A 26,529-nucleotide genomic window follows, 5' to 3' on the forward strand; every position below is an offset into this window, starting at 1 on the left:
GCACAGATACAAAACATTTCCAAACTCACAGAGTCCCATCGGACAGCACTATCTTGTGGGGTCATGAAATCAGTGTAGAGGGTCACAACCAGCATTTAAATAAACGAAATAGAGTCACTGGTCATCTCATTATTATGGTTTTTTCCACATAAACATTGTCATAAAATATTGTTTCATATACACAGAAGCAGGGGCTTCCCAGGTGGCTCAGTATAAAGAAACGGTCTGCCAAGGCAGGAGATGCAAGTTTGATCGCTGGGTCGGGAAGATCCCCTGGAGAAGGAAATGGCGACCCACTCCATATTCTTGCCTGAAAAGTCCTATGGATAGAGAAGCCTGGTGGGCTACAGTCCATGGGATCACAGAGTCAGACACAACCGAGGGACTGAGCATGAGCAGGATACACAGAAGTGTATGGTCACAGCATTGTGGATCATGTTTAAAAAAAATTGAAACCACTGTTGAATTGTGTGTGCACAGCCCTGCTTTTTAAAGAGAGAACATGGGAGGGACAGAAACTCTTGGAACCTAGTAGCATGGCATCATCTACAGCCTCATATCCCTATAGGAAACTTGGGACCGAGGGCATCTTAAAAAAACAAAAAGTCACCTTGGGATAGCAAAACCACAATAAGAAAGCTAGATGTGATGGGACTTAGGGTCAATTACACTCCTTATTTCTTCTGTCATTCATTTTTCTCTATTTACAAAGGGCTTTTTTTTTTTAAGTCCAGTCTTCCCCCCTTCTTTCTTTGATATAGGAAAAAGAAACTAAAGCTAAGGGGAGTGTTATGAGATTTGTCCATGGCTACAAAACTAGTGACAGAGTGAGCCCAGGTCTCCTCACCTCTAAATCCAGAACCCTTTCTACCAAGCCTTCAGGGGCTAGCAGTCCTTTGAGTCCCTGAGTGTGCCAGCCAATATGTTAAATAACTTGACTGATGAATGTTACCTGGATACAACAATGATGATGATAACAGCTAACATATGTTTTTGTTGGTGCTGGTAACATATGCTTACTATGTTTTAAACAGTTTAACTCATTTTACCGTCACAACCATCCTATTATCAATCAACCTCATTCCTCAGGAAAGAGAAATGCAGTGGAGAGATGTTAACGAACTTGCCCAGTCACACACCTAGTGAGTGGCAAAGCCAGGAAATAGACTCAGGCAATGGTTCCCGGTCTCTAATACCATTTTATATACACCCTCGTATAACTCAGGTAACTTAATTTCTCCCTAAATTTTAATTAGCCTGAAGGTAACAATTATTTATTAGCACATGCTAACAATCCACACAACATGACTATGTTTTGTCCCACAGTATCCAGTGCTACAAAGGAATTTTACTCTATTAACTGTATGAAAGTAACAGCTTTGGGTTCAATCCTCCAAACTAATGATGTGATTTCTACAAACCAGGTTATCTGCTAATGCAGTTCTATAAACCTAGAGATGAGTACTTTTGAAATATGTGTTTAAAGGTTTGGTTAATATTCCTCAAATTTGTAGATTTTATCCTGGCACATAATTAAGCACGAATTGGTTTGATAACATGGGTGGATTTATTTCTTAAGATTCGAGTGCAAACTTAAAAACCAGAACAAAGCTTTTCATCAAGGAAAACATGAAAATCTAAGTAACAATCCTGCAATCGTGCATTTTAACAGAAAATACAAATATGAATACATTCTAATTTGTAACTACATTTGAAAATTAAAATATTTCTCTCCAAATCCCAAATACCCCACAATCTTTAATCTGTTTTCATCTTGCTATTCCAGAAACATCTGTAACGTGCCATCAGGAAAATATAGGCAAAGATTATTAATTAATCTTTATGACCACAGAAACATCATTCTTAACTTCTGACTTTTTTAATCATTCATCTGTATCTCAGTTCCAAAAAGTGATACAATTATACCTCCACTCCAGAAAAAAAAAGAATCAATACAAATATCAAGGAGGCAAGATACTTTCACATAATTAAAGCAAAAGTCACAGGTGTTTGACTTAGAAATGTCATACTTGTAAGAAATTTTGGAAGCAAGATACTTTCATGTAATTAAAGCAAAAGTCACAGGTGTTCGTCTTAGAAATGTACATACTTGTAGGAAATTTTTTAAGTACAACTTTATTTGATGGCTGACATGTAATAATAACAGTGAATGATTTAAACCGGTATAAAAATGTAGGATCAAAATCTTTAGGCTCAAATACTTGAAAAGTCACTATGAATATGGAAAGATCTGTTTACATAAACAAGTGTATTTTTTGATGAAAAATCGGGGGGTAGTGGCATCTCCCTGGTCCCTTAACAATATTTGGATTTTCACAAAGAATTAGCAGCACCCATCCTTAAGTGTTAATTACGTGTTTCTAAAGGACCCATACAACAGATTAGTTGGCAGTGTTCTAGCTTTTGGGAGATGGGAGTGGGTGGGGGTGCAAATATCTGAGTATGTATGCATGCACTCACACATTTAAAATCACCATTCCAAAAGGGGGGGTCACATACTGAAAAAGTCTAAGTACATCATCCTTAGAGGGTCAACAGTGGGCCAGGAACAGCAGAAGCTGAATAGTAGTCTACTTGGTAAGAATGGTTTTTCACACTTCAAAGACAATTTGGGAAGAATGAGAATACTCACATACACATAACTTCAGGGGGCCTTGCTTCAAATTTTACATTGCAGACACTGAACATTCTTTACAAAAACCTTCATTCTTGCTTATAATAACACCCGATGATTTTTCCTTTTTACCACCATATACATAACATTTAAATATTTTCTTTATAAATATTCTAGAGCAAAAAGAATGTGTTTTGTTGCAGTGGTGGCCCACAACTGTACAAAGCAATATAAGCAACATATATATATATAGGCATATATATATATGTATATATAAAATGATTAAGAAAAAAGTGCAAAGAATAACAGTATTAAGATGTTTTGTGGTTTTTTTTTTTAACAATAACTATGTTCAAGTGTGACTATATTTCAGGGATATATAATCCCAGATTTCAATTAAAGATTCAAAAAGAAGCCCACACACAAAGTTACTGCACAAATATCAGTCCCTTATTGAGTAACTTCCCTTCTCCCAAATCCAGCATTTCCAGTTTCTAAACTCTTCTTACAAACAGGAAAAAAAGTAGTAACAGTGTGTTCTTCCCTTTAACTTGCCCAAATTCATCCAAGTTAATTAATCATTCATAGATTCAAACAAGATAGCAGGGAATTCATTTATCATAATCCGCTTTGCTAAAATTAAAGCAAAATGAAATACTTTTAGAAATACCAATTGATCAAGAATCAAATCAGCAACAGCAAACAGACCTTAAATTATGAGTGTGATTTAATACACTTTAAAATCAATCCCTGTTATTAAAGATAAATTCAGAGTCTAAATCCTTTCCCAGGTTCAATGCTATGCAAGGGTCAGGATCCGAAATACTCAGGATTTCATCACCTTTTCTAACAGAGAGAATGCTCCCACTAAAATGTGATTAAATTTCTATCATTTTAACTCTTGGTTTCAGTCTTATTTTGAACAAACAGAGAAAGGCAATTTTCAGCATTTTGAAGATGTACTTTTATACTTAAGCCATTCAAATAATTACAGCTACTGATTTTCCATCTCCAAGTTTCAAATAACAGTTCAATTTCCCTTTAAATGTATTACTAGATATTTTTGGTGCATTTATATGTTTTTTATTCTAACTTCAGGCACTGTAATTATTCACAATATTATAATGATTCTACGTCTAACCTACACAACAATTGTGAATCCTAAAATGGTTTCCGATGTTTTTATTTGATTCTGTATATTACATTACAAATCAAGACAAATGGTTGGAAGAGAATTTTAAAGCCCTGGAGCACTTCTGCTCTGAGTAGTGTTAATACATTTTTTTGGTCATGCTTAATATTTAAGCATCTTCTGAACTAGGAAGACAGTAGATGTTGGAAGTTGCAAATTTCCTCAAACTACATTCTACTCCAGCTCTAATTTATTTTGTTCAACATTAATTTTTTTTTCTTTAATGAAACATGTATCAGTTCAGTTCAGTCGCTCAGTCATGTCCGACTCTTTGCGACCCCATGAAGTATAATCTTAGGCTAAATTTTAAAAACAGAAGTTTTGTTCTAAAATCAATAACACAATTACAGGGAAATAACTTTTCAATTTCAGCTTCACTAGAACTATGGAAACTAGTTAAAGTGGACTTAATCACTTTTGGTTTTGATTTTTTGTTACTATGTCTTTAAAACGATACACTTTACATTCTAACAGACAGTTCAACAATGCGAGGCTTAAAACTCTAGAACCAAAAAAAAACACCAAGCCACCTTCTGCACAACTGTAAATACAAGATCAGCATTTTATTTGCCCCCATACATTCGCTCAATGTCTTTGAGGTAATGGTTCTTCAGTTCCTTCCTTTTCAGTTTGAAAGCATCAGTGACCAAACCAGTTTCAGGGGTCCAGGGCTCTGGGCTTAATCGAACCTTGATTGGAATTTCAAATCGCTCCAGTTTCACTGAAATGAGAAGTGTGGGGGCAGGGAGAGGAACAGGGGAGAGAGGGAGGAAAGGAGGGGGAAGAGCAAGAGAGAGAAACAATTAATAAAACATGAATTTTGCAGGATTTAGATGATGCAGGTGATGAGATAAACTTACTTAGTGGTATGTTATAGTTAATTAATAATACCACCACCTTATAATTTCATTTTATACTTCTCAAAGTACACATCAATTGTTTCAGTTGGATGGTTTTGGTCTATGCAGTTTTTTTCCCTAATATATATGTCCCCAGGTGGTGCAGTGGTAAAGAATCTGTCTGCCAATGCAGGAGATGCAGGTTCTATCCCTGGCTCAGGAAGATTCCCCAGAGAAGGGCATGGCGACCCATTCCAGTATTCTTTCCTGGAGAATCCCATGGACAGAGGAGCCTGGCGGCTATAGTCCACGGTGTTGCAGAGTCGGACATGACTGAGTACACACACATGTGTGTGTGTAGACACCCTCCTATTTAGAGTCTATCTGCTGCCCCCTCTGCCTGGAATGGCATTCCCTATTGTAGCTGCACAGCTCGCTTCCTTACTTCATCCAAGTGTCTGTTCAAATGCCACCTCCTCAGAGAGGACTTCCCTGACCACTCCTAACAAAACAGAAGTCCCTTTGTCTCTCTGTATCCCCTTATGCTATCTTTTCTTCAAAATACTTATCACCACCCTATACACTGTATATGTGTCTCACTTATTAAAATGTAAGCTTCATGAAAGCAGGGGCTTTGTTCTATTCACTGCCATTCACAGGCTACATTGAGCCCTCAAAGAAGCACATACATATTTATTCACTCATTCCACAGAAAATTAGCCTCTAGATAACTGTTTTTCAGAACTTTATTATAATTCAAATAATCAAAAGGGGGTTGTGAATTTCATACTTTTAAACGATACAAGAACTGATGTAGCACATAATGGGTTTGAGTTAGACAACACTTATTGAAAGAAATATAAGAAAATGGTGAAAATAAAGAGAAGCAATCAATATAAGTACTCAATGATTTTAAATCTCAATAAGTTATAGTCAGTGAAGTTACTTATTATTAATACAACGTCTTCTTTAAGATTCTGAAGGCCCACTACTAACAATAATGTTAATCTACAGATGAGCTTTATTTTATACACGATTATTTAAAACAGCAGTTTTGAAGACACAAACATCTGCATGCTTTAAAACTACTACTAAACAGCCTTAGGTAACTTTAGGGATAACTTGGTTTTAGTGACAGGCACAAAGAACTCAAATTCAATGAAGCTTTTGTTCCAAGGCTAGTCTAAGTTTTATGAAAACTTGGCTGAATTAGTGAGTTTCTGCCGGGAGCCGGCATATTGCATATTGAGTGCATATTGCATATTGAGTGCAGCACTTTCCACAGCATCATCTTTCAGGATCTGGAATAGCTCAACTGGAATTCTATCACTGCCGGGAGCCAGCGTGAGGAACTCCGCCCATGACAAAGGTCATGAGGAAGGAGGCTCGGCATACGCAAAGGCGGGATTGAGCCTCAGGAGTCCCCCTGGAAATTCTCGAGCATCTACCCCCCAAACCAGAGTCTGCCTACTTTCTGCTTTGTGCTTTCACCTACACCTCTGACTTTATGGGGGGCTGTCCCCCACTACCTCTCTCTGGAAAAAGAGTTAGCTTACAGCTCCAGTTAATAATTCCTGGGTGTGACAGTGTTTAACCTACAAACTCCTTTGGAAATCCTCTAGCCTGCCTGAATAGGTTTTTCCGGCCACATGTGATTGTTCAGAGCCTCCCAACTGTGAGAGGCAGGAGATGTTCTAAACTGCCTAAACACAGATTCCTTTGAGTAGTTAAAAGATTGATTAGAAATTGTATTGGTGAAGGGTTTTTCACTTGTTGGGCCAATGTTTGCTGCTAAGTCTCCATACTCCTTACCTACTGTGTCCTTGGCAGTGTATTGATTGATATAATGGGTGTATAGAAATGTAAAATGCAGCTTTGTCCAATGCTTTTTTGGAGGCTGGTGCCTGACTTTGGAATAATCACCTTTAGAGAAAAATAAGTTTCTTAAAATGTTAACAGGCCTCCTGGCCAGAAGATGATGTCAATCACCTGAACTTTTGCATATGATAAGTTTGCAGGAAGAAAGCCTGGCTTGCTGCATGACTCTACCCCTTCCCCCATTATCCTCTATGCATAACTTAAGGTATAAAAACTACTTTGGAAAATAAAGTGCGGGCCTTGTTCACTGAAACTTGGTCTCCCCATGTCACTCTCTCTCCCAAATTCTAGCCGAGTCTCCATCTGGAGCGCGGAACCCACCATGCTTGCTAATTATGCCTGGGCTTCTAAGATCCGACCGGGGAGGCCTCAGTGTTTCCTCTCCTTCGGGAGAACGGAAGGACGCCTGCGGCCTACGTAAGTGGTGCAAACTTCTTGTCTTGAAGTTTTATTGGTCTCCCGCGTAAACCAAGCTACTCAGCCTCTTTTCTCCACTGAATTTTCCTACTGAGCTATCCTCATTCTATTACTCTTTGTATCCTTAATTAACGTGTAATTAAGCAGTTGTTTCCTGACCCTCGCCTATGCCGTCTCTCCTTCGAATACCCTGGATCAGCTGGGGCTAGACCCCGGCAAGTTTCTCATTAAAATAAGAGAAAAATATAAAGCTGAGTATGAAAAGTAATCTTCTGAACTACTTAAAACCAACTTCCTAAAAGTGATGCCTAAAAAGGTAAATAAAAGGATATGAAACTTGTTTCCCTGGTGGCTCCCCTGGTTGCTAAGATGGTAAAGAATCCACCTGCAATGCAGGAGATCCAGGTTTGATCCCTGGGTCAGGAAGATCCCCTGGAGGAGGGCATGGCAACACTCTCCAGTATTCTTGCCTTGAGAATTCCATGGACAGAGGAGCCTGGCAGGCTACAGTCTATGGGGTCGCAAAGAGTAGGACATGGCTGAGAGACTAACACTATCAAAACTTGTTCAAATTAACTGTATTTACTCCGATGATACATTACAGCTCAGTTACACAGAGGTCCCTGAAATAAGGCCAAATTTGAATTTCAAGGGAATAACTCAAGTATTGATCAGGCTCCAAAACCTTTTATTTTGTATTACTTTCCCTACTTACCTAGGTCCTATTCCAGAAACACTGACAACAATGAGACAAAACAGGCATATTATTTCAATTGCACACAAGCAAATAAAACATATACATTTTTAAAATGCTGCATCAGAGGTTTCCCAGTTTTGGAAATGCCTAAACATTATCTAGTACCACAAGTTATAGAGAACAATAGGCAATCACACAGTTTCCTATAAAAAGGAAAAATTGCCAACAAGTGAAAAAGACTAGGGGAAGAAAAAAAGACAATTTTAATCATGGCATTTTATCAGAATCACCTAGGACATTATGAAATGTGACCTGCAGGTGGCAGCAAATGTCAGGTTTTTTAGCCAGTGATAATTGTCAAATCACCCCAAAACAATTATTTTGTATTCTTATCAATACCTTGCACTTATATTTAAAACATGAAGAGGCCTGCTGTGAACAATGCATGATTTCAGGCAGATTTAGCTGAGACCAGTCATAACTATTTTATACTTTTTTGCCTTAGTCTCTGAAATTAGGGCTTCTTTGGTGGCTCAAAAGTTAAAGAATGGGAGACCCAGGTTCTATCCCTGGGTTGGGAAGATCCCCTGGAGAAGGGAATGGTTACCCACTCCAGTATTCTTGCCTGGAGAATCCCATGGACAAAGGAGCCTGGTGGGCTACAGTCCATGGGGCCACAAAGAATCAGACACAACTGAGTGACTAACACTTTCACTTTCTGAAATTACAATCTGAAGCAAAAGATTAGTAAAATAAATCTTTTGTGGCACAGACAAGCTCATGAATTATACAGACTTAACTCATGATTAGTGTTCATTAACCAAATCATGAACTGTTCAGTTTCATGCCCATTCCAAACACAGGAAAGTTATGTAGATGTATTAGGTCCTAGAATTTTATTCCATTTTCCAGCCTGAAAAACTTCCCCCATTATTGCTTTCACACAGTTAAATATTCAATGATGAATTATTCAAGTCACATTCCAGTCCATTAGTACTTTGAGAGTGACTAACAGCCTATTGACTGAAATTGTTTTTAAAATACTTTATTTAAAGAAAAAACGAGGATTTGTGTCAAAGAAAATTCTGGAAGCCTGGTGATATTAACATAAAAAGTGTGATATGTCAATAATACTATAACTAACAAAACCAACTTTAAGAAAAAATTAAGCCACTGTCTTTAATGATTATAAAGTAACATACTTTTTAGATTATGTTAATAACTGTTATCCAAAACTTACAGTGACCAGAGTTAACTAGAAGAATGTTCTTCTTGGGGGAAATAGTTTTTTTAACTTCAACTTGCTAACAAATGTTGCAAACTCTTTATTTAAACCAAAGTGGAACTCAAGTAGGTAATCTAAAAAAATAATAGTACCCTAGTTAGGGAGATAGGTGTGCTCATGTATCTCTAACAGGGGTATAAACTAGTCCAATTTTTCTAGGGGAAGAGGGAGTTATTTGGCAACATAAGGCATGCGTGCTAAGTTGCTTCTGACTCTGTGCGATCCTATGGAGTACAGCCTGCCAGGCTCCTCTATCCATGGGGTTCTCCAGGCAAGATTACTGGAGTGGATTGTCATGCCCTGCTCCAGGGAATCTTCCTGACCAAGGGACAGAACCTTTGTCTCATGTCTCCTGCACTGACAGGCAGACTCTTTACCACTAGCGCCACCTGGGAAGTCTAAGGTAAACCATAAGTCTTTAAAATATACATTTTCCCTAACTCAGAAATTTCTTTTCTGGGGCTTCCCTGGTAGCTCAGTGGTAAAGAATCCACCTGGCAATGCAGGAGACACAAGCTCACTCCCTGGTCTGGGAAGATCCCACATGCCTCAGAGCAACTAAGCAGTGTGTCACAACTACTGAGCCTGTGCTCTAGAGACCAGGGACTGCAACCACTGAAGCCCATGTGCCGAGAGCCTGTGCACTGCAACGAGAGAAGCCACTGCAATGAGAAGACCCCACTCGCTGTAACTAGAAAAAGCCCACACGCAGAAATAAAGACCCAGCACAGCCAAAACTAAATAAATAAAATTATTTTTAAAAAAGAAATTCAATGGCTAAGGATTCATACTAATAAAATAATTACATAAGGCAAATTGACTGGGAGGCAACAACAGGTGGGGGTCTATTTGTTTAACAGTAGAGGGAAAAAGTCTAACAAGTAGACACTCCTATCAGTTCAGTTCAGTTCAGTCGCGTCCGACTCTTTGTGACCCCATGAATCGCAGCACACCAGGCCTCCCTGTACTGGAATACTACTTAGCTAAAAAAAAAGGTAATGCAATTCCATATCTACTGACTTAGAAGAAAGTAGATGACATTGATATGTCAAGTATATATACCAGAAAGTAATGTCACCACCCAAAGGTAACTACTATCAAGTGATTTTTGCTTCCTCCTTTAAATTTTCTGTATTGTCCAGTAGCTTAGAATGAATATAGGTAACCTATCCTCAGAAAAATGATATTTTCATTTTTTGGAGGGAAGCCAACAGGTTAAACTAGGTTAACAGCTTCCAATTAAGCATGCAGAGTACACAGTTTATACAGGTTCCCCTGGAAAATAAACAGTTTGAAAATAATTTTTTATATTAAAAAGGTATTAACCTCACAGAAAAAAAACAGGAACACGAGAAAGAGAACAGTGGGTGAGAGGACTCAATAAAATCTTAGAAGACCAAAAGCAAACGGGCTAAAAAGCTGCTGCTGCTGCTGCGTCGCTTCAGTCGTGTCTGACTCTGTGCGACCCCAGAGACGGCAGCCCACCAGGCTCCCCCGTCCCTGGGATTCTCCAGGCAAGAACACTGGAGTGGGTTGCCATTTCCTTCTCCAATGCATGAAAGTGAAAAGTGAAAGTGAAGTTGCTCAGTTGTGTCTGACTCTTAGCGACCCCATAGTCTGCAGCCTACCAGGCTCCTCCGTCCATGGGATTTTCCAGGCAAGGGTACTGGAGTGGGGTGCCATTGCCTTCTCCGGCTAAAAAGCTAACTGCTGACATTGAAGGACACTGACAGAGGCAAACCGACTTCCCGAGCCCATAGACAAAAGCTACAGGGGCCAAAGAAAGGGATGAGAGGCACACTGCAAACAGGAGGGCTGACCCCCGCCTCTTCAGAGGACAGTTCTCTCTTACTCTGCTCGTCCCCAACCAGGCTGGAGATAGGTGTGCATGTGTGCTAAGTTGCTTCAGTCATGTCCAATTCTTTGTGACCCTATGGATTGTAGCCCGCCAGGCTCCTCTGTCCATGGGATTCTCCAGGCAAGAATATAGGAGAGGGTTGCCATGCCTTCCTCCATGGGATCTTCCCAACCCATGGATCAAACCTGCATTTCTTAAGTCTCCTGCATTGGCAAATGGGTTATTTATCGCTAATGCTACCTGGGAAGCCCCAACTGAACTAGAGACTCTGGACTCAAGGACACCAGGTACAATAGAGTTAGGGAATAAAGCTGAAAACCTAAGAAATCAGTGAGGAGGAGATCTACGTACCCCAACCCCAGCCCCGAGTCCCTTTTGTGGCTGCCAGAATACTGACACTCAGGTTAATATCACTCCAGGGAAGAGAGTGGAGAAGTCTTCTTTGCAGCAACAGTATTACCCAAGATATTAACATTTGAGTAACTTTTCAGTGAAGCCCAGTAAGTTTTCCAAATAGCTTTTTAGTACCTTGTTCTCAAATATGAATGGATAAAGGTCAGCAGATGTATGTGAGGCTAACCAAAGCAAGCAGAAAGTGGAACTTGGAGGAAATAGAAACACTAACAGAAGAAGAAAACTTCATAGAAGTTATCCTCAGAGGATGACTGCACCCATGAAAGAGCAACTGGATGCTACTAAAAGGACACTGAGAAAGCAGGAAAGAGCTCTTGAAAATCTAAATTCTGATATTAGAAGCTGGAAATTCAATAGACTGAAGCAATGATCAAGTTGAGGGATCTGCCAGCATATAAAACAAAACGGACAAGACAGAATACGAAAGAAAAATTAGATAAGAAAATAAGAGGATGAATGTAGAAGGTCAACAGTCATATAAAAGTAGTCCCAGATAAAAACATGAACCTGAAACTTAAAGGGGGGAAAGACTATGAAAGAAAAGCAAACACACAACAAAAGGTAAATGGATATTTCCCAGAAACAAAGAGCAGAGATCTCTAGATTAAAAGGGCCCACACCAAGTAAGTACACATAATAGTAAATGATAAAAGATTCACACCAGGCACATGTGAAAGTCACTCAGTCTTGTCCGACTCTTTGCGACCCCACGGACTATATAGTCCATGGAATTCTCCAGGCCAGAATACTGGAGTGGGTAGCCTTTCTCTTCTTTAAGGGATCTTCCTGACCCAGGAATTGAACTGGGGTCTCCTGCATTGCAGGCAGATTCCTTACCAACCAAGCTATCAGGGAAGCCCAATGAGAACAAAGACAGACCATTCCAAACACAGGCTAGATGACCACTTAGCAGGGATGCTGTGACATGCAATAAAGAACTAAACACCATATAACATTTAAAGATCCTTTCAACAAGAAAATTCATTATATATAATTTAAGAGTTTTTTAAAAAAAACTTGTATTTTATTATCAAAACAAATAGACATCTTGAAAAGCCTAATGCATAGGACCTCATTAAATAACTCTTGAGGACTTCAGCAGACAAACAATTTCTTACTTACTGGTATTTGCAGCTTCTCTAATCTCTTTCAGTATTTCAGCTTCCATGGCAGGGTTATTGCAGATATCAACCCAAGTTCCTTCTACCCCTTTCTGTTGTGCCAAAAGTGTCAACTTTTGCTGATTAGGAACCACAAAACTTATCACATAGGACTGGTCACTAAAAATTTAGATAATAAAGCGGAACATAAATTTTAAAACATAAATTCAACGAAAATAGTACATATAAGTCCAAATATATATTTCTCTTTTTACAAGTTCATTAAGAAGTAATAAAGCCCATAGTATTGCCATAAACACAGACATATAGATATACCAATGGAATAGAATACAGTCCAGAATAAATCCTTGCATATATGGTTAAATGATCTTCAACAAGAGCACCATGACCACTCAATGGGGAAAGGACAGTCTCTAAAACAAATGGTGTTGAAAGAATTGGATAGTCACATATAAAGGAACGAAGCTGGATCTGTATCTTATAGCACATAGGAAAATTAAACTCAAAATAGATCAAAGACCCAAACATGTAGGATCTAAAATAATAAAACACCTAGAAGAAAACAAGGGGAAAGATTTATGACATTGGATTTGGCAATGCTTTCTTAGATATGATACCAAAAGCACAGGCAACAAAAGAAAAAATAGATGAAGAGTACAAGAAAAATAAAAAATTTTTTGTGTATCAAAGGTTACAACAGAGTATAAAAAGGCAATCTATGGAACTGGACAAACTATTTGCAAATGATATGTCTGATAAGGGGTTAATATCTAGCATGTATAAAGAATTCATACAGCTCAATAATAAAAAAAAATAATTCTATTAAAAAATGGGCAAAGACCTGAAACCATAAAACTCCTAGAGGAAAACAAAAGTGGAAGCTCTTTGACATAGGTGTGGTAATGACTTTTTAAATTAGACACCAAAAGCAAAGGCCACAAAATAAAAAACAAACAAGTAGGAGCATATAAAATTAAAAAGCTTCTGCACAGCAAAGGAAGCCATCAATGAAATGAAAAGGCCACCTACAAAATGGGAGCAAAGGATTTGAAAATCATATCTGATACAGGGCTAATATCCAAAATATATAAAGAACTCATATAACTCAATAGCAAAAAATATTCAGTTAAAATAGGTATGGGGATCTGAATAGACATTTCTCCAAAGAAGACATACAGATGGCCAACAGGTACATGAAAAGGTGCTCAATACCAGGGAAATGCAAATCAAAACCATAATAAGATATCACTTCATACCTGTTAAAATGGCTATTATCAAAAAGTCAAGAAATAACAAGTTTGGGGGAGGATGTGAAGAAAAAGGAACACTTGTGCCCTGTTGATGGGAATGCAAATTGGTGCAGGCACTATAGAAAACAGGATGGAGGCTCCTCAAAAATCAAAAATGGAACTATCATATGACCCAGTAATCTAACTTCTTGGTATAAATCCAAAGGAAATGAAAACAGGATATCAAAGAGATAGCTGGTCCATGTTCACAGCTGCATAGTCCATGTAATGGACTGCGTGCATTAGTCTATAATAGCCAAGATACAGAAACAAGTGTCTATCAGCAGATGAACGGATAAAGATGTGGTCTATATGTACAATGGAATATTACTGAGCCATGAGAAAGAAAGAGATTCTGCCATTTGACTGCTCTAGATACCTTGAATAAACAGAATCATATGGTGCTTATCTTTTTGTAACTGGATTATTTCACTTAGAATTTCCCTCAGGGTTCATCTATACTGTAGTATGTATCAGAATTTCCTTCCTTATTAAGGCTGAATAATATTCTAGCCAGTCACAAAAAGACAAGCATTGTATGATTCTATTTATTTAAGGTATCTAGAGTAGTCAAATTCACAGAAACAGAAAGGACAATGTTGGTGGACAGGGGGTGGGGAGGATGGGGGGAAGGAGGAAATGTGGAGCTGTTTAATGGACATCGAGTTTCATTTTTGCACGATGAAAAGTTCTGGAGATTGGTTGTACAACAATGTAAGTATACTTAACCCTAGTGAACTGTATTAAGAATGGTTAAGATGGTAAATTTAGGTTTTATGATTTTTACAATTAAATTTTTTAAAGGGGATAATAAAGTCCAGAAAAATAAATCATATTAACATATAAAGAAAGAAAATGGTTCAGTCTCTCAGGCTTTTTATTTAGAAAACTTATACTAGCTGTGTTACCTTCCTAGGAAAATTACTTATGCTAAGTTTCAGTTGTTATGGATGTTAAACCAAATAACTGTTGTGGCATAGCAAGACGTTGCAGGTGGTCCATAAATGGTTAAAATGTCTGGGTTATCTCAAATTACCTTTACGCTGTTGAATTCAAGAACTTTCATAAAATGTATAACATTCCCCAACTCTGAAAGTTTAATGTTTCCCTTATGATTGTATCAATATTTTCCCAATTATCCTGTTACTATAAGTATACGAAACAAATGTGACTTTAAAATTACCTTTTGGCAAAAGCACAGATGTTATCAATAAGTGGACAGTTCTTCAGTGCAGCTTCTACTTTCCCGAGAGACACATATTCTCCTGCTTGTAACTTCACCAGATCTTTCTTACGGTCTGTAAGTCATGAAGCATGTTAGCTTACCCACAGTACAGGTATGTACAATTTTGATTTCCTTTCCATCCCACTGCCTTAACCTTTAGTTATAAAGATACTTCTAAAAGCTTGTTATATAGAATGCCTGCTCACACACATCAGTTAAAAAGAAAATGCCTACTTAAAGAAGTACTGGCTAAAATGTTATATCCCACACCAAAAGTTTTTCAATTTTTTAGTGTTAAAATGACTGTGCTCTAATAACATGCTGGCACAAGATGGCACAGCATGGCTAATCATCAGGTTGTCTTATATCCCTAGCCATAGGCTGGGAACCCACTCTACATGCCAACAGAGACAACCTTTGATTCTAGCACAATTAAGGATCAAGGGGAAAAAGGCAATGAGGTTGTTACTGGTTCTAAATCAAGCCATGCTTCCAGGAAATTTCCCTGGCAGATCAAACTTCTAGGCGAAGAACCAGCTTTTCTCAGGAAATCTCTAATTCTATTCAGGTCGCATACGGGTCCAGAGACAGATTTAAATGGACCACTGGAGATATGACTGAGGAAATTTTATGGCTTTAAAAGGGCCTGAATGAGACCCAACACTGTGATCGGTATTAGCTAGTCAAATTTTTCACTTTTGCCTGATTAAAGTGAGTAGTGTAAGGGCTATTTTGGAGTAGTTTTGAACTTCAAAGTCTATTCTAATAGGCTCAATAAAGGCAGTGCCAAGCCAACTGACATTCTCAGAATAGATTAACGTTAAGAACTGAGATGTGTTGGCCAAAAAGTTCGTTCTAAGAGTCTAGGCTAGTTAGAGTCATATAAGTACTGAGCGACTTCACTTTCACTTTTCACTTTCATGCATTGGAGAAGGAAATGGCAACCCACTCCAGTGTTCTTGCCTGGAGAGTCCCAGGGACGGGGGAGCCTGGTGGGCTGCCGTCTATGGGGTCGCACAGAGTCGGACACGACTGAAGCGACTTAGCAGCAGCAGCAGCAGCAGCAGCAGGGAAAATAATGTGTCCACAATGCCTCTTGGGTGGGGAGGTAAATGGTGAGGAAGCCCTAGAATAGGGTATGTTGCAGTACATGGTTATATGTAACCAAATGTAGTTGACGATAAAAAGGAAAAAAACCCACAAACAACCAACCAAAAATCCCTCTTCTGAGCAATTTTTGTTTTCTCATCACCAACTGCTATTTTCCTGCTTTTCAACATGGTATTTAAAAAGAAATGGTTGTTTGCTCATAGAGCACCAACAATAATGCACATAATTAAAAAGTCACAAAGAAGGAACAATTTTAGAAACTTCAAATTTATGTCTGCCCACTCTAATGTTGCTTCTACTACCACTTACTAAGGTGAAGGCACTGCCCTGCTCTAAGCATTTTATACAAACTCATTTCATCCTAACAAAACCCCTGCCAGGTCAGTGTTGCTGTCCCTATTTCACAGATGGGGAAGCACAGACATTAATTAAATAACGTGTTTGAAGTTTAAACCAATGGAACCATCATCAAAGTTATTAATGACTTGACCAATATTACCTTTCATAGTTGTTGAAGTTGCAAAAACTACAGAAAAGCACAAAAAGAGAACACACTGACCGATAATCTGTAAACACCCATCGGGATGGAATTCTCCAATATCACCAGTGCAAAACCACCTTTGGCCACTTTCATCCACAGAATAATCCTCAGCCGTTTTCTCCTCATTTTTAAAATATCCCATGGAGATATTCTTTCCACCAATTACGATTTCACCTCTGGGGTTTGGCTTGTCATGAATTGTATAGCCGCCTGGAGGTCATAAACACTATTTAGTTACTGTTCCAAAGCAAAATTTACTTGCATTAATTCTTAAAGATCCTTTGCTAATATTTTTTGCTGGTCAAATTTTACTTCACTCTACAGGAGCATACTAGTTAATATTTACTGAGATTTGTGTGAGGATAGAGGGTGACTGTGACTGCAGAAGTACCAACCCATCTGAAGCCTTTCAAGGACCATAAAATTTCACACTCAGAACATCATTAAAGCTTCACAGACATCATTAGGGTTCACAGACATCTACTAAAATAAAATCACCCCAAGTAGGATAATATTTGAAGCTGTTATAAATAAATTATTAATATTTTGATATCAAATGTGTTTCAAATATATTGTTTTAATCAAAGAGAGCAGTTTGAGAGTAAGTGCTCTCAAAGGCAACACCATGAAGTAAGAAAGTGTTAGTCGCTCAGTCATGCCCAACTCTTTGCAACCCCAGGGACTGTAGCCCGCCAGACTCCTCTGTCCATGGAGTTCTCCAGGCAAGAATACTAGAGTGGGTAGCCATTCCCTTCTCCAGGGGATCTTCCTGACCCAGGGATCGAACCTGGGTCTCCTGCAGTGCAGGCAGCCTCTTTATCACCTGAGCCACCAGAGAAGCTATGAAGTGAGAGGGAAACATTATTTTCTTCACTTTGCCTCTGGTCAGTCATGGCTTTAAAAGTGAAAACACCGAAATCATTGACAATGAGTAATGAAACATTTTATTACACTCATTACTTGTTTATTACTGAACAAAGCTTACTCTAAGGAAAATACACAAAAATTCGAATTGATAAACTGAGATGCTGGTTAGATTTTAGGTCATAAAAGAATTAAAAGCAGAGTTCTTTCCAGCTGTTAGCTACTCTTATAAATTTAAAACAATTCAATATTTTAATATGACAAAACTCACTGTATGTAAAGCATGAACATCATTCGTATTATATAAAGCAAAGATTCTTTCATAGCAAGGAAAACTCCAAACATGGACCCACTCCCCACAAAACTGACATTAAAGCCCAGTACCAGAAAAATCAGAAAATAAAAATTAAAGGCAAAATTATTCTTACCAAGTTTTATAATATACCTTGTTTCTCTGATTCCACTGCTTAATAAATAACCCACTGACTACAGCAATTTTGATGCTGATGCCCAATATACATAGACACACAGCCCCTATATTTTTTCAAATTTTCATTCTAAAGCTGCAAAGGCACTACCATGGGAGAATGAAGTCTTATTTCCAAGATGTAAAACACCTGGGAATGAAACTGGCTTTCCAACATGGTATTTAAAAAGAAATGGTTGTTTGCTCATAGAGCACCAACAATAATGCACATAATTAAAAAGTCACATAGGAGGAACACTTTTAGAAACTTCAAATTTATGTCAGACAAAGCCCATTCATTTTCTTGGGTTTGAACAACCTAAGGGATATGTACAACAAGATAACTGGTCCTTTAAAATTTCAGTCTATGACTCCATCCTAAGGTGAATACTCCCTTTTTAAATGTTAAGCTTTGATTTTTTCTTAACAGACAATAATATTGTACTATATCCATCAAACTTGCTTAGAGACTAAAACTTAACTATCCCATCCACTACAAAGAAAAGGCAATTATGTAATGTAATAGAGATGCTGAATGTCGCTACAGCAACAATCATATTACAATATATAAAGGTACCAAAATAACATGTCGTATGTCTTCAATTTAGATATTATACACCAAATACAGTAAATTAAAAATAGAAGGAAATCTTAAACTTTTGAATTACTCTTCATCTGGCATGGCTAGGTTGTTAATTATTTTGCAGTTAATGAATATGCTTAATGTTTTTTCACAATTTCATCACAGGAAGACTGCCTTACTTTTGCCTTCAGCTGATTTATAGAAAAGAATTATCACTAATGTCTGTAAAGCACAGGTCTCTAAGTGGTTCACCTTCTACAGTTACTTATAAAAATTAAACTATACAAAGATAGACAGTGGATTCTCAACTATAAAAATGTTTGCTGGGGTCACGAGCTAAGAAGTTGGGGGACTGTGTGTGTGATTAGTCACTATATCCCCTGAAAATCGGGGGTTTCATTTCTCAGCCCAAATCTACTCACTAGCAATCTCGAGATTCAAAGGATAGGATAATATATCCTTCTCTGAACCCAGGGAATGCCCCATTAAGAACGTTTTCCTTTTTACCATCCATCAAGTATTCCCAAATTCAGAATCTTCATGCCTAGATTCTAGAGATTTTCTTTTTCTATTGGGAACCTAATGATGTTACTGAAGAAAAAGAAAGCACAAAAAACAAGCAACAGCAAAGACTCACTTGCTACCATTGACAACCTAACACTTTAAAAAAAATGGAAGTCTAGAGGCTTGTGGTGATTTTCAGCATATCTAGAAACACTAGAGTTTGTCATAAAATGCTTACCTTCCTGCCAGTCTTTTAGCTTAATTTCACAGCAAATAAGAGGGGCCCCAACTCTGCCAGTGGTATAGTCAGTAACTATAAGGGAAAGAGTAACAAGGATATTAATTAGTGCATGACATTTCACTGATGATATTGTCCTTTTGTAGTATGTGATTATTGCATGCATTAATCAAGTATTTATGGACAACTTATTATGTACCTTAGCATTACATTAAACATTGTGAGAAAAACACATTAAAGGTAAAGAGACCCTGCCCTCACCAAGCTTACAAACAAACTACCTGGAGAGAAAAGCACATTAAATAATTTGGAGCACATTTAAATAGTAAACTGCATGGTTCTGAAGGTGAGCACACTAGCACCTTGGAGGCTAGAAAGATCAACATAAAATGAAATGGCTGGGAAAGAAGAGTTGCACGTGAGAAGATGGCTGGGACCAGACAGCAAAAGGGGCATTCCAAGAGAAGGGAACAGAAAATACAAGACAGAGAAGATTGGCTTGTCTGGAGAAAAGAACCCAGGTGTATACACAGGTGGGAAATAATGATGAGTAGGTACAATGGTGCCAGGTTAGAGATGCTTGAAATCTAGGTTCACCAGGTATGAAGCAGTGTTTGAGGTGGACATGTCTAACAGAAGAATACAGGATGAAACAGAAGTGATATAATAGAGGCAGACACAGCAGTTGAAAGACTGTTACTTTAGGACATGGTGAAGTAATAAAAGGTGAGATGCCAAAGGTGGCAGCCAGGGGAGGGAGCAATCCAATGAAAAACATGGGGAGATCGAGTGAAATTTAAAGATATTAAAAAGAAACAATCCAATGACTTCAAAGCTAATGCCCTGAATGGTTTTATCACTGACTCGATGGACATGAGTTTGGGCAAGCTCCAGGAGTTGGTGATGGACAGGGAAGCCTGGTGTGCTGCAGTCCATGGGGTCGCAAAGAATCGGACACGACTGAGCAACTGAACTGAACTGAATAACACTGTCATACACAATCTTGCAATGGACAGATGGTTTTGGATAATGGCACCGACTTTGGACAGGAGTTTAAAGTGAAAGTGAGATAACAAAAAAGAATTGCTCTATTCCATTGTTTCACAACCCAGGGATACTTGGCAACAACTAAAGATATAATTCATTGTCACATCATCTGGCGGCTATGTAGCAACTAAACATCCTACAACATGCAGTAGCAGTCCCAACAATAAAGAATTATCTGGTTCAAAATCTCAACAGTGCTGAAGTTGAGAAACCCTGCTGTAGGCTGTTGAAAATAACAGAAAAGAAAGCAAACAAGAAGTCAGGATAGGAACACAGGTTCAAGAGGGAGCACAAAAGTGTAAAAGCAGAAACTAATACAACATCATAAAGCAACTCTGCTGCTGCTGCTACTAAGTCACTTCAGTCGTGTCCGACTCTGTGTGACCCCATAGACGGTAGCCCACCAGGCTCCTCTGTCCCTGGGATTCTCCAGGAAAGAACACTGGAGTGGGTTGCCATTTCCTTCTCCAATGCAGCTCTACTCCAATGATAATAAAAAAAGAAAACTAGGAGAAAAAAAAAATGATACCTAATCCAAGAGTGCAGTGCTCTGAGGAAGTGATCATTTTAGAGAGAGATTATGAGACCAGGGTAAAAGAACTTTGAGGACTGACAATGTGTCATAAATATTTATGAGGCTGACAAATAAAGGGTACACATGACTCAACTAAAAGTTTCTAAAACTAAAATATGTAGATTTGCACTGAATCCAATATTACTTAAGAGGCATAAAGTCACCACGGTTCCCAATAGCAATTATAATTATATAATTATTTGCCATGTTAAAAATGCTTACGTAAAATGCTTACGTTCAAACACAACACTGTAAAGCAACTATACTTCAATAAATTTTAATTAAAAAAAAAAAACTCACCTTCAGTAACTGTCCCAGCACCACACGTTTCTGTTAATCCATAACCCTGACCAACTGGGCAGCAGAAGCAGACATTCATGAATCGCTGTGTCTGCGGAGACAGGGGTGCTCCACCAGACAGCATCATACGGACATTCCCTCCCAGCAGAGCCTTCACTTTTTTAAACAGTATCCTTGATAAAAAGGGGCAATAAATGATTTTTAAAAATCTTTTATTGGAAGATAATTGCTTTACAATATTGTGCTGGTTTCTGCCATACATCAACATGAATCAGCCACAGGTATACATATGTCCCCTCCCCTTTTGAGCCTCACTCCCATCTCCCATCCCATCCCACCCCTCTAGGTTGTCACAGAGCACTGGGTTGAGCTCTCCATGTCACACAGCAAATTCCCACTGGCTATCTGTATTTTAATGTATGAATAGATTATTCTTGGTGACGCACCAAGCGTCATAATTCATAGCCTCTGGAAAAGATGTCTCAACTTTGGTTGAACATCTAAATTTTGGGACCATTGTGATACTGAGAGGTGATCAAAGCAACAACTAGTAACACCTTGAAAAATGCTAGTAAAACTCTGAAAAATGCAAAAAGAAAACTGTACAGTGTTGGGAAACTGCTTTGACACATAGTAAATGAAAGAAAAGGATGATGTCAACGGAAAAAACGTAATCTTTGGAACATTTTGTCATCTATCTTATTTCCCTTCCAATGAAAAATGCTTCCTCATCTTGACTCTCCAGCACTACATTTAAAGTAACCATTATATTCATATGCTTAATATGCTATTTTATGAATACAATAAATCATAAACCTTCACACAAAGTAAATATTGAAAATCACTTTTTTAGTTAGATCACTTTTTTCTCAACTATCTTGAGAAAAAGTCTACTGTAGTTTTTCTTCATGAGACCAAATTTTATAATTAAATCTTAAATATGCACACCAATTATTAAAATTTGTTAAACTGCCAAGATTAGAGTTCAACGTCCTCTGCTTGCTATATAAGCAACAAAGCTTAGAAGTGAGTAAGAGAGAAATTCAATGTTATGATCATGGTGGTGATGCTCAAACTAAATTTACTTGTCATTTACTTATTCATCTTCCAGATATTAAAACACAAAAAGATTTAAAAGCTCAAACTACAGAGTCTGTGAAATATACTTACAGATTGCAAAGTGGTGCATCATATCCCTTTTTAATCTGTTCCAATTTGTAATCATACCCTATCTTGAACAGAGTTTTCTGAATATAATTCATCTCTTGGACTTTGCTCATAACATTCTTATAAATTCTATCCATGATTTCCTGAAAGGTAAGCAACATATTAAATAATATGAAAAGACCTACACGAACACTGAGATAGCCTTTAGTCGAAAATACTCTATTTACAAAATCTTAATAGTCTTTAGCATAATGGAAATATTTACTTTATTAAAGAATTAATTTCACTAACTTGTTTACTATTTCAAAAACACTAAGAGCAAGTATAGGGGTTTCTTCACTTCTATACACTAACTTTATCTAAAATTTCTTACAAGAATTCCCTGGAGGTCCAGGGGTTAGGACTCAATGCTTTCACTGCCATGGCCCTGAGTTCAATCCCTGGTTGGGGAACTAAGATCCTGGAAGCCACGTGGTGTGGCTAATTAATAAATCTATTGAATGGAAGTGTTTTAAACATTGACTAAATTGATGCTTTTGAACTGTGGTGTTGGAAAAGACTCTTGAGAGTCCCCTGGACGGCAAGGAGATCAAACCAGTCCATCCTAAAGGAAATCAGTCCTGAATATTCATTGGAGGGACTGATGCTGAAGCTGAAGCTCCAATACTTTGGTCACCTGATGAAAAGAACTGACTCACTGGAAAAAAAATCCTGATGCTGGGAAAGACTGAAAGCAGGAGGAGATGGGGACAACAGAGGATGAGATGGTTGGATGGCATCACCAGCTCAATGGACATGCGTCTGAGCAAGCTCCAGGAGCTGGTGACGGACAGAGAGGCCTGGCGGGCTGCGGTCAGTAGAGTCGCAGTCAGACATGACTGAGTGACTGAACTGACTTGAACTGAAAGTATAAATAATTCGTCCACATGTAACATAAAAATAACTTTAAAATAGTTCTTTTCTTTTAAATATATTGACTTGTTCTCAAACAGCACTAAAACACCCAACAATGTTGAATATAATCATAATGTTGTTCTTACTGCTACCTTGTAACTCTCACAGCCTGGCAGAGAGTTTTACAGTTTCTTAAAATTATTTCCTTATACATGAGGCATTCCTATTCCATCTTAATAGAAGCTAAGTTAACAACAACAAAAGGATTCTTCCTCACAGCTCTGTGGAAAATTAGAAGTAGTTCAAGGTTTGGGATATACTAACTCCCAAGCTAATACATAGAAAACATAAAACAAACAAAACAAACCAACCAAGCAGTAAAAGCCCCAACTATCACTATATCACTAGATGATTTTTTTTGGCATTACTTAGCACAAATCAATAAGAATTATTACATAAAGCATACACATGTATACCTAATTTAAATATTTAAAATAGCAAGTAATATAAATTCAGTTGTGCTACAATGAATAACTCTATGGATGGCTCTTTTAATGCTAGAACAGAGTCATTCTCAAATGAGGACAGCAGAAACAGCCCTTACACTATACTCAGTGAAATGAGTCAGACAGAAAAAGCCAACTACTGCATGATCTCGTTTATATGTGAAACATAAGAAAGCTGAACTCATAGCAACAGAGAATAAATTGGTGGTTGCCTGTGTCTAGGGGGTGAGGGAAATGGGAAAATGTTGGTCAAAGGGTATAAACTTCCAGTTGAATAAGTCTAGAGATCTAATGTACACCATGGTGACTATGATCAATAAGACTGTATGTATACTTGAAAGTTGGTAAAATAAAGTCTTAAATGTTCTTTCCATAAACACAAATAGTAACTATGTGAGGTGATAAATGTTTTAATTAACATTGTGGTAATCATTTTGCAATACATATGTATATCCAATCATCACATTGTAGACCTTAAACTGACACAATGCTGCTAAGTCGCTTCAGTCGTGTCCAACTCTGTGCAACCCCATAGACGGCAGCCCAACAGGCTCCCCCGTCCCTGGGATTCTCCAGGCAAGAATACTGGAGTGGGTTGCCATTTCCTTCTCCAATGCATGAAAGTGAAAAGTGAAAGTGAAGATGCTCAGTCGTGTCTGACTCTTAGCGACCCCATAGACTGCAGCCTACCAGGCTCCTCCATCCATGGGATTTTCCAGGCAAGGGTATTGGAGTGGAGTGTCATTGCCTTCTCCAAAACTGACATGATGCTATATGTCAATTATATCTCAATAAAGCTGGGGAGGGACGGTTGCATGGCAACGCAAGTATGGTACAATGTTGTTTCTCTCCATTTCCTCAAAAAGAATCACTATTGGATACACTGAAATCCTTCTTTATATCTGTGATTGAGAAATCCCAAAGACTCTCTAAAAGGATTTTAACATCCTATAACTATTCCTCTTAAGAAAGTGTATGGTATGCAAATGACAAACCATGTAGTACAAGTACACCTAAAACTAATATAATACTATACCTTAACTCGGAGAAGGTGATGGCACCCCACTTCAGTACTCTTGCCTGGAAAATACCATGGATGGAGGAGCCTGGTAGGCTGCAGTCCATGGGGTCGCAAAGAGTCAGACACGACTGAGCGACTTCACTTTCACTTTTCACTTTCATGCATTGGAGAAGGAAATGGCAACCCACCCCAGTGTTCTTGCCTGGAGAATCCCAGGGATGGGGGAGCCTGGTGGGCTGCCGTCTATGGGGTCGCACAGAGTCGGACACGACTGAAGTGACTTAGAAGCAGCAGCAGCAGCATACTTTAACTATATTTCAATCTAACCCCCACCAAGGTAAATAAATTGTATCATGTGTATCCTACCAATAAATCATGTATCAGTTCAGTTCAGTTCAGTCACTCAGTCATGTCTCTTTGTGACCCCATGAATTGCAGCACGCCAGGCCTCCCTGTCCATCACCAACTCCCAGAGTTCACCCAAACTCACGTCCATCGAGTCAGTGATGTCATCCAGCCATCTCATCCTCTGTCGTCCCCTTCTCCTCCTGCCCCCAGTCCCTCCCAGCATCAGAGACTTTTCCAATGAGTCAGCTCTTCGAATAAGTGGGCAAAGTATTGGAGTTTCAGCTTTAGCATCAGTCCTTCCAATGAACACCCAGGACTGAGCTCCTTTAGAATGGACTGGTTGGACCTCCCTGTAGTCCAAGGGACTCTCAAGAGTCTTCTCCAACACCACAGTTCAAAAGCATCAATTCTTTGGCATTCAGCTTTCTTCACAGTCCAACTCTCACATCCATACATGACCACTGGAAAAACCATAGCCTTGACTAGATGGACCTTTGTTGGCAAAGTAATGCCTCTGCTTTTTAATATGCTATCGAGGTTGGTCACAACTTTCCTTCCAAGGAGTAAGCATCTTTTAATTTCATGGCTGCAACCACCATGTGCAGTGATTTTGGAGCCCCAAAAAATAAAGTCTGACACTGTTTCCACTGTTTCCCCATCTATTTCCCATGAAGTGATGGGACCAGATGCCATGATCTTAGTTTTCTGAACGTTGAGCATTAAGCCAATATTTCCACTCTCCTCTTTGACTTTCATCAAGAGGCTTTTTAGTTCCTCTTCACTTTCTGCCATAAGGGTGGTGTCTTCTGCATATCTGAGGTTATTGATATTTCTCCTGGCAATCTTGATTCCAGCTTGTGCTTCTTCCAGCCCAGCATTTCTCATGATGAACTCTGCATAGAAGTTAAATAAGCAGGGTGACAATATACAGCCTTGATATACCCCTTTTCCTATTTGGAACCAGTCTGTTGTTCCATGTCCAGTTCTAACTGTTGCTTCCTGACCTGCATATAGGTTTCTCAAGAGGCAGGTCAGGTGGTCTGGTATTCCCATCTCTTTCAGAATTTTCCACAGTTTATTGTGATCCACACAGTCAAAGGCTTTGGCATAGTCAATAAAGCAGAAATAGATGTTTTTCTGGAACTCTCTTGGTTTTTCGATGATCCAGCGGATGTTGTCAATTTGATCTCTGGTTCCTCAGCCTTTTCTAAAACCAGCTTGAACATCTGGAAGTTCACGGTTCACGTATTGCTGAAGCCTGGCTTGGAGAATTTTGAGCATTATTTTACTAGCATGTGAGATGAGTGCAATTGTACAGTAGTTTGAGCATTCTTTGGCACTGCCTTTCTTTGGGATTGGAATGAAAACTGACCTCTTCCAGTCCTGTGGCCATTGCTGAGTTTTCCAAATTTGCTGGCATATTGAGTGCAGCACTTTCACAGCATCATCTTTTAGGATTTGAACTAGCTCAACTGGAATTCCATCACCTCCACTAGCTTTGTTCGTAGTGATGCTT

General features: G+C 38.5%; 1 protein-coding gene across 9 annotated transcripts in view; it reads right to left on the reverse strand.

The window, feature by feature from the left end:
• Nucleotides 1–1,548: 1,548 nt before the first annotated feature.
• ACSL4 (acyl-CoA synthetase long chain family member 4) overlaps nucleotides 1,549–26,529 on the reverse strand; it is a 78,908-nt gene continuing 53,927 nt past the window's right edge. For all 9 annotated transcript variants that reach the window (XM_055565146.1, XM_055565144.1, XM_055565141.1 and 6 more), the window contains 7 exons: nucleotides 22,248–22,387; nucleotides 21,078–21,250; nucleotides 19,157–19,231; nucleotides 16,520–16,711; nucleotides 14,809–14,923; nucleotides 12,338–12,495; nucleotides 1,549–4,548 (listed from right to left, as the gene is read on the reverse strand). In XM_055565146.1, coding sequence (XP_055421121.1) covers nucleotides 4,391–4,548; nucleotides 12,338–12,495; nucleotides 14,809–14,923; nucleotides 16,520–16,711; nucleotides 19,157–19,231; nucleotides 21,078–21,250; nucleotides 22,248–22,387 — 1,011 coding nt within the window. In that variant the 3' untranslated portion in view covers nucleotides 1,549–4,390. The remainder of the gene's footprint in view (nucleotides 4,549–12,337; nucleotides 12,496–14,808; nucleotides 14,924–16,519; nucleotides 16,712–19,156; nucleotides 19,232–21,077; nucleotides 21,251–22,247; nucleotides 22,388–26,529) is intronic.

This window comes from Bubalus kerabau, chromosome X (genome assembly GCF_029407905.1).
Source record: "Bubalus kerabau isolate K-KA32 ecotype Philippines breed swamp buffalo chromosome X, PCC_UOA_SB_1v2, whole genome shotgun sequence".
Classification (NCBI taxonomy): domain Eukaryota; kingdom Metazoa; phylum Chordata; class Mammalia; order Artiodactyla; family Bovidae; genus Bubalus; species Bubalus kerabau.